Below are 12,993 nucleotides of genomic sequence, written 5' to 3'. Positions count from 1 at the left end.
GTTGGTGTTGGCATAGATCAGGGGTGTCAAACTCAAATTCATCGGGGGCCGCATCAGCAGTTTGGTCACCCTCAAAGGGCCAGTTGTATCTGTAGGACTATGTGTCCACTCTTTATTATCATAAATTATTGTCACTGCATTCAATTATTACTGTTTTTTGTAATAATGTAGACGGTCCACTTCACATTTATTTTAAGGGTGTTTGGAGTGTGTGCGCGCGCCTCTCTCTCTCTCCCACTCACCCCACCACCACCACCACCCACCCCATATTCCCAAAGAACAACTTGATCACGGGCATCGTCGGTCCTAGAAAGGCTGGCTGTGCAAAGATGGAGAGGGAGGCGAAATGAAGAGGAAGGGAATCCCCGGGCTGGTGAAATCCAGTGCGGAGGAGAAGAGGATGCCTCCCACAGGGCGAGTTTGCACGCCAGGAAGGATCGGGAAGCAATAGCAGGACGTGCGAGGAGAGAGGGGCTTTCGAAGCCACCCACCCTGGGAGAGGACTCTCCTTAAAAAAAACAAAAAAACGCTTCTCTCCCACCAAGAGGGATTCCAAGGTGGCTGAGGATTGGAAGAAAAGGGGAGTTTGGGGGGCGGGCGGGGAGGATCCAGCATCCCCGGAGAAGATCCAAGGCTGGAATAAAAAAGTTTATCCGAGGAGAAAGACTCCCCCTGCGCGGCGCGGAGAGACCTGACCTTCCGCCTGCTCTTTTTGAGCAGTGAGCGGAAGAGAGAAGCCAGCTGCCCGCCTCGCTTTGGCCCCCGACGACGAAGGCGCAAGTTGAGAGACGCAGGGACATTTGAAGCAGCAGCCACGTCCTTAAGAGCGACGGGGGGAGGCGAGTAGGGAGCCGCACCATGTAAACTTTCTTGTGTCAAAAAAAAAATTAAAAAGCGAGAATAAAAGGTGAAGGCCGGCGGCGGCTACACGGGCCACATGACGAGGTCTGGCGGGCCGGATTTGGCCCGCGGGCCTTGTGTTTGACACCCGTGGCATAGATTAACTAAGGTTGATTGGTATTAGTATTAATTGTAAAGCACATACAGAAAAGGGCAGATTAACTTCCCCAAAATGTTTGGAACTTTGCTTACACGAAGGGATCAAGGGTTTGTCTCAGTCACCCCACAAGTGGGGCAAGTAAGTCCCTGCCAAACTCATGTTTAGGGCTATAGATGCTAGGTCTGGGGAGAACCGATAGGACAAATTTTCTGTTGTTATTCCATCCCACCTTTTCCTCCAAGGAGCTCTATAGGGAGGGAGGCCGAGGAGGCCGACTTGGCCCCACGCTGTGGGTGCCCAGTGATGGATTCCATAACATGTCACTGTCAGGAGTTCAGCCTACGCTCGAGTAGGACCCTGGCAGAGACACATGCCCGGCTGGCATGTTCCCTACTGGTCAATCGGGAGCTTCATAAGCTTTCTTCAGCCCGAACATCACAGCGACACACGGAGCACTGCAACATGGCTCTCTCTCTAGCATCAAACAGCAAAGAGAAAAAACTAAGGACAACAGTCCCACTTCACGGAAACAGTAACACAAAATCCTGTCTCCGTCACTTCCCACTCTGTGGAGTCAAAACACATACCGTCATGTGAAAGACAACAACCCCACGACTGCAATCATGGAGCAGGAATTCTAATAACGAAAACCTTGTGAGATAGCCTAGGCAAGTTGGTTGTGTTTCAATATTTCATTCCCTGTTTATAACTACTTTTGTTATGTTGCGGTTAGGTTTTCTCCCTGTCGTAAGCTGCCTTGAGCACGGCTTCAGCTGTGGAAAGGCAGTATACAAATGTATGTATGCATGAAAATGTGGGATTAATTGAAGTACTACTGCTGAAGCTGTTTACTGCAAATACTTATTTTTATTTCATATAATTTATACTGACTGTGGGGGAAAACAACAACCTCTGTTATCACTATTAGCTGGTTTTATCACCTCAAAACAGATGTTGCTGTGTCAGTGAAAGTTAAGAAAAGAGCCACCAAAATAATCAGGGGAACGGGAAAGAAAGGTTGCTTTGGGACTTACTAGTTTGGAGAAAAGGCAAGTAAGAGGAAACATGAAATAAATTTATTAAATTTTGCATAACATGGAGAGAATGGGTAGAGACTCGGCCCTTATGTTGCAAGAGGGTGATATAGTAGTCAGGAATACTTGCAAGTAGGACCCAGGAGGCTAGGGTTCAAATCTCCACTCAAGTTCTAAAATAAAGGTACAAAAAAGGGGGTTATTTTTTTGTTAATGTTTTTATTATGTACTTCTTGGTTTTGTGCTGTGAACTGCCCTCAGATCCATGAATGAAGGGCGGTATCCAAATTTAATAAATAATAATATAAAAACAACAGCAACAATGCCCCCCCAACATCCTAGCCTCAGTTTTCCTCCTTTGCAAAGGCTCCCCCCACCCCACAAACCCTCCTCCAGTATGGCCTGTCATTTTAGGGGGGGAAACTTAATTTTGCAAATTTATTCAGTGAGGGGTCTTAAAAATACGTTTTGGGGTGTGAGGAATGCAAATATGCCACTGGACAACATTTATCTTGGCGGGGGGGACGACGACTCCAAAAAAGTGCATAAACTGCTCTTGGAAAACCGAAAACTTCACCTGAATATGTCAGGTAATGCTAAATAATAATAATGATAATGAGTTATAAAAGATAATATCACTAATATAGTACACAAGTACTTGGCAATTGTTTTTATTTATTTTTTATAATATTTTTTATTAGATTTCCATTTTATAATAATTAAACACATTCTTATTGTCCACCTTTCTTCGTTTCCTCGTATGACTTTCCTGTCAACTTCCCTCCCTCCCGCCTCATGGTTTTCAAAGTTAATTTTTTACATCATAGCATTTATATATTTTCCATTTGACGTTTCACTCCTTCAGAATATCACAACTTTTAAATAAATAAATATAAAAAGGTAGTAACAATTATCACTACAAGTCTTCTGACAACCCTGCTGGCGTTGTCAAGTCCTTCAAATACTGTGTAAATTTACACCAGTCTTTTTTCTTCCTTTTTAAATTTTTTTTGGAATTTTATTTACAACATAACATAAACACCCCAATACACAAATCCACCCTCATTAAACGTGAACATAACATACAGTGAACCTAACAATACAAACAACCAAATAAAAGACTTCCTTTTATCCAGTATCTGGCCTCCTTATTTACTCCTTCTAAACTGTTTCCTAATAATAATTAAGATTTTTTTCCAATTATAACTTAAATATCCACCAAGTCTCCTGCAGACGTTAATCGAAACAAGTCCAGGTGTGTATTTTAGGGCACCGTTTTGTGAAGTATTCCCTGCATTTTCCCCATTTATTTTTATTTTTGGCTTTTTTTAAAAAAACCTTTTTTTATTCTTGTATAGAAAAGCGAAGCCTGCTCTGATTAAGATTTCTTTCGAAACGTGTGATCTCCAGTCTTTTTGGGATGCCTTGGTATTTGGCAATTTATGTATTTTTAAGTATTTCTGTGCCATTTTAAACACACATTTCGCTTCCCAAGCGAACCTAAATGACGTTATCTCTTTAGAAACCCCGAGCAGCGTCGCAACTTTTGGGCACCCCTCATTTTTAATCAATTTTTTATTTGGAATTTCGACGTTGAAGGGTTAAACTGCGCGCCGCTGCGTCGCTGATCCATCGCATCCCTTCCTCCTGAGCGGAGCTAGGAGGATGCTGCTGCCATGGCAACGGTTGCCGAGGCAACCGCGTCCCGCTCTGGGACTCCGAGGGCGGGCTTGCGGCCTAGTCCGGCCCTGCCGCCTTCCAGGCCCGGGACTCGCGTAGCCTTCCTCTGCCCCCAGGAAAGGGGTTGCGTGGGGAGACCCGGCCCTAGGCCCGGAAAGAGGTGAGGACTGGCGTAGGGGGGGCGGTGTGATTTCCCGGGGAGGCTGGCAGCCTCCTAGGGGGCTGGACTAGATGACTTTGGGTGCCCCTCCAATTTACAAATGCATGATACTAATAAAGGGGGAAAGAGAGAGAGATGCTCTTCTGCCCCACCCAACAAATGTCTATGACACCCCCCTCCAAAAAATAAAATAAAAACGGCATAAAGCATAGCTGTCAACATTTCCCTTTTTTAAAAAAAGGAAATTCCCTTATTCCCAATAGGATTCCTCGCAAGAAAAGGGAAAAGTCGACAGCTATGCCATAAAGGGACACAATTATTAATATTTTAATGTTTCAATCTTTTAATGTTGTATTTTAATCTTGTTTTTAAGTTGTATTCATTCAACTTGTTTTTATTATTGCTTGTTAGCTGCCCTGAGCCCGGCCTTGGCTGGGGTGGGTGGGGTATAAATAAAAATTATCATTATTATTATTATTATTAAATCTCTTTGAACTTCTGAATGGGAACCTTATCTTAATGGAGGAGAAAACCCACGAGGGAAGGTAACAGAAGCAGCTCAGTGACACGTTTTATACTGTATTTTATGCTGTTTTTTTGTTGCATCAGTTAAGTGTTTTCAATTTGTTGTTAGCCGGCCTGAGCCCGGTTTTCTGAAGCCGGAAGGGTGGGGTATACATAAAAATTTATTTAGTTATTTAATAAATATGTGGCTTAATTTTATTTCATATGCCTCAAAAAAAAGGGGGGGAGGAAGCATGCTTATAAACTGCCCAAAATCTTACAGATTGATACACTTTTACATTTGATTTAAAGTGGCCTTAACTTTATCTGTGTGTGTTGATGGACTGTGTTTAAATTTTGTAAGGGTGGGATGGGGGGCGGGAACTAATCCTATGAATGCTTGTTGTTCAAAATTGATAAACATGGTTAAAAAGAAAAGAAAAGGCTTGTGGTGCCCAGGGAGCTATGCCTGTTTCTTCCCCTCCCCATTTGAATTCTCCCTCCTCCTATTGGGAACATATAAATAAAGTTACAGGAAGGTGGAATTACATATTTGCCGGCCTCAATGCTGGTTCAGTTGTACCCACCCACTTTTTCCAGGGATAAAGCCTTATTCCCCCACCCCCTCCCGCCTAAGGCATCAGTGGGTGGGTGTAAAATAATAATAATAATAATAATAATAATAATAATAATAATAATAATAATATATTTCTACCCCACCCATCTGGCTGGGTTTCCCCAGCCACTCTGGTCTGCAGGAGGTTTCCCCTCACTGCGCTGAGCTGAGGGGCACAACCTAATAATAATAATAATTTAATAAATGATAAACATCTTTCCGCAGGGCCTGCAAGACAGAGCTGTTCTGCCTGGCCTTTGGTTTGGACTCAGTCTGACCCTTATGTTTCCCTCCCTGTATGGTTTTGATCTATGGGCTACTATTAAAAGGAGGCTGCATTTTAAATTGCATTTTAATCCGTATTTTAATAAATTGGTTGTTGTTTGTTCCCCCCTATTATGTTTTTATTGTCATTTTGCTGGTGTTAGCCGCCATGAGCCTGGCTCTGGCCAGGGAGGGTGGGGTATAATAATAATAATTATAGGTATCTACTGTAGCAAAATGAATTACTATGCAAATAGGAAATATTAAGACCACCAGTATTTTGTTTTATTAGCTGTTGTGTGATGCTTCCCCAGTTTATAATTTCATTATTCCCATCTGGAGGGTTATTCTTGCGCTATTGGGCAACAAAAGTGGGTTAAAATAATAAACGGAAACATTAGCATTATAAAAAGTTACAGAAGTTCAGCAGGATGTTGTGTGGCATTGTGTAGAAACAAAGACATGCGCTAATTGGAAATGAAACAATATATCCACCGCAAAAATCTTTGCAGGCACAAATATTATTGAAAATGCAATTGTGTATAACCCCCCTGATACCACCACGAACACAATTCATCATGAGTGCACAATAAGAAGGGCATTCAGAGGGGGCACCATGGTTATGGAGACAGCTGAAGGACGAGGTGCGCAGCCTGGGAGTCATTTTGGACTCACCGCTGTCCATGGAGGCACAGGTCAATTCTGTGTCCAGGGCAGCTGTTTACCAGCTCCATCTGGTATGTAGGCTGAGACCCTATCTGCCCACGGACTGCCTCACCAGAGTGGTGCATGCTCTAGTTATCTCCCACTTGGACTACTGCCATGCGCTCTACGTGGGGCTACCAATCCAGAATGCGGCAGCTGGACTGGTGACTGGGAGCGGCTGCCGAGACCACATAACACCGGTCTTGAAAGACCTACATTGGCTCCCAGTACGTTTCCGAGCACAATTCAAAGTTTTGCTGCTGACCTTTAAAACCCTAAACGGCCTTGGTTCAGTATATCTGAAGGAGCGTCTCCACCCCCATTGTTCTACCCGGACACTGAGGTCCAGCGCCGAGGGCCTTCTGGCGGTTCCCTCACTGTGAGAAGCTAAGTTACAGGAAACCAGGCAGAGGGCCTTCTTGGTGGTGGCACCCGCCCTGTGGAACACCCTCCCATCAGGTGTCAAAGAGAACAACAACTACCAAACCTTTAGAAGACATCTGAAGGCAGCCCTGTTTAGGGAAGATTTTAATGTTTGATGTGTTACAGTATTTTAATATTTTTTTGGAAGCCGCCCAGAGTGGCTGGGGAAGCCCAGCCAGATGGGCGGGGTATAAATAAATAAATTATTATTATTATTATTATTATTAGCTGTCTTGGAACCGTTCTTGAGAGCATTCTGTTTTTTTATTTTTTCCTCTTTGTTTTCCTTTCAAGAGTGCATAATGGAGCCGGATGAGGAAGTGAACGAAAATTTAAGAATGCAGCTTAAGGCTCTCCAGGAACAGCAGCAGAAGAGGATGCAAAACCTGATGGAGAAGAAGAAAGAAAAACAACAACAGAGCGCGAAACAAAGCGAAAAGAGCAGTCCAGAGGAAGCCTTTGGGGTCCAAGATGATCTCGGCTTATACACCGTGGGCAGTGAGATGTCTAAGGAGGACATTAGCAAAAGGTATAGAGGTAACCCAGGCTCATTCATCAGGGAAATGTCAAAGGATGCTCTGGACATTTGGGTTCAACTCGGCTTGCGGAAGAGGGGATGCATGGGGTTAAAACAGATGGAATAGAGAACCTCCAGCTTCCCAGACTATCCCTGTACCTTAAACCTCTTGACCTGACCTTCTTATCTCTCTGCTGTGGAGCTAGAGCAGGGAGCCCCAGGACTGTCCCTCCAGGCCCCTCTACCCAGCCTTTGGACTCTTCCCAGACCACACCAACTCACCAGTCCTAATTCCTGCCTTTCCTCAAGTGTTTTTCCCTGTCTGGGACATAGTTTATAGCTGTTCTGATAGATGATAGATAGATAGATAGATAGATAGATAGATAATTTATTCCGGTCGGAGGCCAGCTTATAAAACACACTTGGGGGTACAATCCCAGAAGGAAAACAAACATTTAAAACAATGTACAACAATAAAATTTATATATTTTTTCCAAAATTTTTTAATTGGTTTTCACATTTATCACAGGAAAAAGAAACAAGAAAAAAAGAAAAACATTACCAAAGACAAAAACAAATAAAAAGACATAAAAAATTATTACTTCCAATCCCTAATTTCATTACATTGATAACTGACTTCCTCAAATCCCCTCTAACTGAATTTCATTATATCACCTGTTTAGCAGTTATCCAAATTCATATTTCTAATGGTATTAACTTCTTTCATTTACTAACCTTTTCTCCTTTATTAATATTCTAACCCTTAATCTTTATTAACAATGTATTCTTCATCTACCCATAAGCCTATTTATTACTTCCAAGAAATTTCTCTTTATCTTATATTACAATATTTAGTTAAATATTCTTGAAATTTATTCCAGTCCTCTTGTGTCTCCTCACGGATTCTTCTGGTCGGGTCAGCCAGCTCCAAAAAGTCCATCACTAAATTTAAAATTTATAAATGCGATAAGCGTATTGACACTTAAAACTTTAAGATAAGCTGCCGCAGAGAGATGACCTAGAGTCACCTCTGGAACCGAGTTTGGGGATTTTCTTAACAAACTAGTTTGGGTCGGGTGACGGTCTGTGCCTGCAGATCTGTACACAGAATCTGGCGACCATCCGGGTTGTCTTACGATCTTTGCCTAATAATAATAAATTTGATTTATACTCCGCCCTCCCCAGCCAAGACCGAGCTCAGGGCGGCTAACAACCAATAATAAAAACAAGTTGATTAAAATACAATTTAAAAAACAAGATTAAAATATAACATCAAAACATTAGGATGCAGCCAATTCACAGGAGGAGAAAGGAGAAAGAGGGGGATGGAATCAAACTGATTCTAAGCCAAAGGCCAGGCGGAACAACTCAATAGGAGTATAGCATCTAGATCAAGGGAAGTAATAGTGCCACTGTATTCTGCTCTGGTCAGACCTCACCTGGAGTACTGTGTCCAGTTCTGGGCACCACAGTTCAAGAAGGACACTGACAAACTGGAACGTGTCCAGAGGAGGGCAACCAAAATGGTCAAAGGCCTGGAAACGATGCCTTATGAGGAACGGCTAAGGGAGCTGGGCATGTTTAGCCTGGAGAAGAGGTGGTTAAGGGGTGATATGATAGCCATGTTCAAATATATAAAAGGATGTCACCTAGAGGAGGGAGAAAGGTTGTTTTCTGCTGCTCCAGAGAAGTGGACACGGAGCAATGGATCCAAACTACAAGAAAGAAGATTCCACCTAAACATTAGGAAGCACTTCCTGACAGTAAGAGCTGTTTGACAGTGGAATTTGCTGCCAAGGAGTGTGGTGGAGTCTCCTTCTTTGGAGGTCTTTAAGCAGAGGCTTGACAACCATATGTCAGGAGTGGTCTGATGGTGTTTCCTGCTTGGCAGGGGGTTGGACTCGATGGCCCTTGTGGTCTCTTCCAACTCTATGATTCTATGAACTCTGTCTTAGAGGCCCTGCGGAAAGAAATCAGATCCTGCAGGGCCCTGGTCTCATGAGACAGAACGTTCCACCAGACCGGAGCCATCACTGAAAAGACCCTGGCTCTGGTTGAGGCTTATCTGACTTCCTTAGGGCCCGGGACCTCTAGGGTGTTGCTATTTATGGACCTTAAGGTCCTCCGTGGGGCATACCGGGAGAGGCGGTCAAACAGGAAAAGGTCAAATTTTTGCTTTTCCGGGAGGTCAGCGAGCCTCACCAGAAGCGGATCAATGGTCTCACTACGTGCCTCTTCATAAAAGGGACATCAAAAGAACAAGTGCGCTGGGCTTCCTATCTCCCCCAATAGCTGTTCTGTATTTTCTCCCCCCCCCCCCAGGTTACTTGAAAATGAAAACGACCAGCTCCAGCAGCAACTCCGAGAGACTGTAGATGAAAACGGCAGGCTGCACAAAGTGCTCAAGGAGCGAGACTTTGAAATCAAGCAGCTGCACAAGAAGATTGAAGAAGAGAGGCTGGCGCTGCTGGGTAAATGGAAATGCTTTGCATACACCTGCCATTGTCTGTGCGATCTATTTGCAGGCTCCCTCGCCTTCTACCAGGGCCAGGCCCACCCATGAGGCAAAGTGAGGTGACCGCCTCAGGCGGCAGGATCCACAGGGCTAGCGGATCTGGCCTCCAAGGCCATTGCCTCCATCGCCCACTCTCGCTGCTTCTTTCCGTAGGGACCTCGGGCGTCCTGGGAGACGTGGCAGCCACGAAAATAGTGGAATTGGCGAAGCAGAACCGGCACATGACTGCGGAGGTTGAGAAGGAGAAAACCAAAGTGAAGCAGCTGAACAACAGAATCAAGGAGCTGGAAAAAGAGGTGAGGCCTCTGTTTCTGCTGAGAAGGATAATAATAATAATAATAATAATAATAATAATAATAATAATAATAATAATACAGTGGTACCTTGGGTTACATACGCTTCAGGTAACATACGCTTCAGGTTATAGACTCCGCTAACCCAGAAATAGTGCTTCAGATTAAGAACTTTGCTTCAGGATGAGAACAGAAATCGTGCTCTGGCGGCGTGGCGGCAGCAGGAGGCCCCATTAGCTAAAGTGGTGCTTCAGGTTAAGAACAGTTTCAGGTTAAGTACGGACCTCCGGAATGAATTAAGTACGTAACCAGAGGTACCACTGTAATAATTTATTATTTATACCCCGCCCATCTGGCTGGGTTTCCCCAGCCACTCTGGGCGGCTTCCAACAAAGTATTAAAATACAGTGGTCTGTTGAACATTAAAAGCTTCCCTTTCAGATGTCTTCTAAAAGTCTGGTAGTTGTTGTTCTCTTTGACATCTGGTGGGAGGGCGTTCCACAGGGCGGGTGCCACCACCGAGAAGGCCCTCTGCCTGGATCCCTGTAACTTGGCTTCTCATGGTGAGGGAACCGCCAGAAGGCCCTCGGATCTGGACCTCAGTGCATATGCCATCGCCTCGCCTCCTCACTGTCTCCTCACTCAGCAGGCAGCTAGGATCTTGCCCCTGGTTTCATGCCTGCTGAAGGCCTCATCAATCTGATCCCCTTTGCTGCTAACCTGTTTCCTATTGCCTCCCTGGTGAAATACCTCAACTTCAAGCCTTCAACTTCAATGTCTGTGTGGCATTCCATTCTCCTTTTTTTTTAAAGGTTTTAGAGAATAAATTAAACAAATCAATACAACAGAGGCAATAAAAATACAAAACAAAGTGCAGTACTATATCTAGTGGGGACTTAATACGATGTACTTATGACCATAACCTCATACTAATAACAAACTTAGTTGGTCACTAGGGTGCTACTTGAAGGATTTTTTTTACAGTGGTGCGTCGCAAGACGAAAAGAATCTGTTCTGCGAGTCTTTTCGTCTTGCGTTTTTTTCGTCTTGTGAAGCAAGCCCATTAGCGGATTAGCGCTATTAGCGCTATTGGCAGTTTAAGGGCTAAAAACAGCTTTTTAAGGCTTAAGGGATTAGCGGTTTTGCTGCTAAAATGCTTTTAGCAGCTTAGCGCTTCAGGAAAAGGGGTTTTGGAGCGAAAAAACCCCTCAAAATTTTTCGTCAATTTTCGTCTTGCAAAGCAAGCCCATAGGGAAATTCGTCTTGCGAAGCGCCTCTGCAAACGGAAAACCCTTTCGTCTTGTGGGTTTTCCGTCTTGCGAGGCATTCGTCTTGCGGGGCACCACTGTATTTTGTTTCAACTACGGCAGACCAACACGGATACCTATTTACAGGATCGCCTCCCCTGGTATGCCCCACAGAAGAACTTAAGGTCCATGAATAACCATAGTTTAGAGGTCCCGGGCTCTAATGAAGTCAGATTATCTTCCACCAGGGCCAGGGCCTTTTCAGTGATGGCTCCAACCTGGTGGAATGCTGTTCCATGAGACCAGGACCCTTCAGGATTTAACCTCCTTCCGTCATGCCTGTAAGACAGAACTATTCCACCTGGCCTTTAATTTGAATTCAGCCTGATCTTTTATTTCCCTTCTCTTCCCTCCCCCTTCCCTTTTATGAAGATTACCCTCTCTGAGACCCCACAGCTAATTCTCCCCTGGCCTCCTCGCTGGCCCAAGTAGGACTAATTCAGCCAGCTAGCCCTGGTGACTATCTAATGGATGGATTTCCCCCAAATTGATATCTGAACTATGAATTTTATTGTTATTCATGTTTTTATATTGTATTTTATGCTGCTTTTACAATTAAGTGTTATAAATTTGTTGTTAGCTGCCCTGAGCCCAGTTTTCTGAACCAGGAAGGGAAGGGTATAAATAAAAATTTATCATAATTATTATTACCTGCCTGTAACCTTTCTCCTTGATCTGCTTTGTAGTTGCACTGTAAAGCTGGCATTTATCTAATTGTGTGTATATATGTGTGTGTATATTCTAGTTACAAATGTCGGCTCTCAAGCCCCAGTCCCTTGAGGAGAAAGACAGTCAGCCTGCTCGTAGGGCGGCAGAAGTGCCTCTGGTAAGAACGAATCACTCTATGTTCTCAACGTAGTAACGATAAGGCTTTTAAAGCAGGACTGGGGAATCTAATGTATGGTTACCAGATTGTTTTCAATGAATCCGGGGACGCTTTTTTTTTTGGAAGGTGAGTAGCAACAGGGAGTCAGTAGTGGGGAATGGTGAGGCAAAAGACACAAGCACACATACATATTGTATAAAGGTTCAAAGCCCTTCTTTCGCACCCTGTGAAACATAAATGCACAGTTTTTAAAAAACTGAAAGCGGTGCACTGTGCGCCTGTGACTCGCAAGCCTCCCCCGATCTCCTGCCAATTTCTCCTTTGTATTTGACTGATCGGGGGAGGCTTGGGACTCATGGGCGGGAGGCTGTTGCCCAGTTGTTGTTTTTAAAAACCTGTACACATTTATGTTTCACAGGGTGCAAAAGAAGGGCTTTGCAGCTTGCCTGGCAGAGAAACCATGCGCCTTGCACCCCTCCTGGGCAGCGTCTGCTCACCTGTGACTCCCGAGCCTCCCCTGATCTGTCAAAACAAAGGGGGAAGGGGGAAGGAGATCTGTGCCGCCGGACGTCCCCGGTTCCCCTTCGGCAGTGGCGGCGGCAGTGAGCAGCTCCTGAAGCCAGCCAGAGCCAACTGCGCTACCAGGCTGGCTCTGGGCTGCTGAGGCTGCCACTGCCACATTTCCAGGGGACAGATTTGCAAATCTGGGGACATTCCAGGGACGGAATTTGTCCGGGGACAGATTTGCAAATCCAGGGACTGTCCCTGGGAACTGGGGATGTCTGGTAATCCTAATCTAATCTAATCCAGGCGTTTCAATGGTGGAGCATCTGCCTTTGGGATTTTCCCCAGACCACACACCCTTCCCCCAAGCCCCACCCCTCACTGATTTACTTCCCCCCTCCTTGAGCACCCCCCCCCCCACTGGAATGTGACCTTGAGCTCTGATAACATTCCTCTTCAACCCGGCCTTTGGCGGATGAATATCCTACTGCCTTTCAAATATGCTTGTGGGAAGGAGCGTTAATAATAATAATAATTTTTATATATACCCCGCCCTCCCCAGCAAGGCCGGGCTCAGGGCGGCTCACAAGCAATAATAAAAACAAGTTGGATGAATACAACTTAAAAACAAGATTAAAATACAAC

At 44.6% G+C, this 12,993-nt stretch overlaps 1 protein-coding gene across 1 annotated transcript in view; it reads left to right on the top strand.

Moving 5' to 3' along the window:
* The first annotated feature begins 3,695 nt into the window (after positions 1-3,695).
* Positions 3,696-12,993, top strand: part of CCDC13 (coiled-coil domain containing 13) — a 29,893-nt gene continuing 20,595 nt past the window's right edge. The window contains 6 exon segments of the mRNA XM_083406290.1: positions 3,696-3,857; positions 3,859-3,874; positions 6,681-6,915; positions 9,226-9,374; positions 9,572-9,714; positions 11,764-11,844. Of these exon segments, the coding sequence (XP_083262416.1) occupies positions 3,711-3,857; positions 3,859-3,874; positions 6,681-6,915; positions 9,226-9,374; positions 9,572-9,714; positions 11,764-11,844 (771 nt within the window). The 5' untranslated portion in view covers positions 3,696-3,710.

This window comes from Podarcis tiliguerta (genome assembly GCF_965153285.1).
Source record: "Podarcis tiliguerta genome assembly, chromosome: 12".
NCBI lineage: Eukaryota > Metazoa > Chordata > Lepidosauria > Squamata > Lacertidae > Podarcis > Podarcis tiliguerta.
The sequence above is the reverse complement of the archived record's forward strand: the minus strand, read 5'-3'. Positions and strand labels throughout refer to the sequence as shown.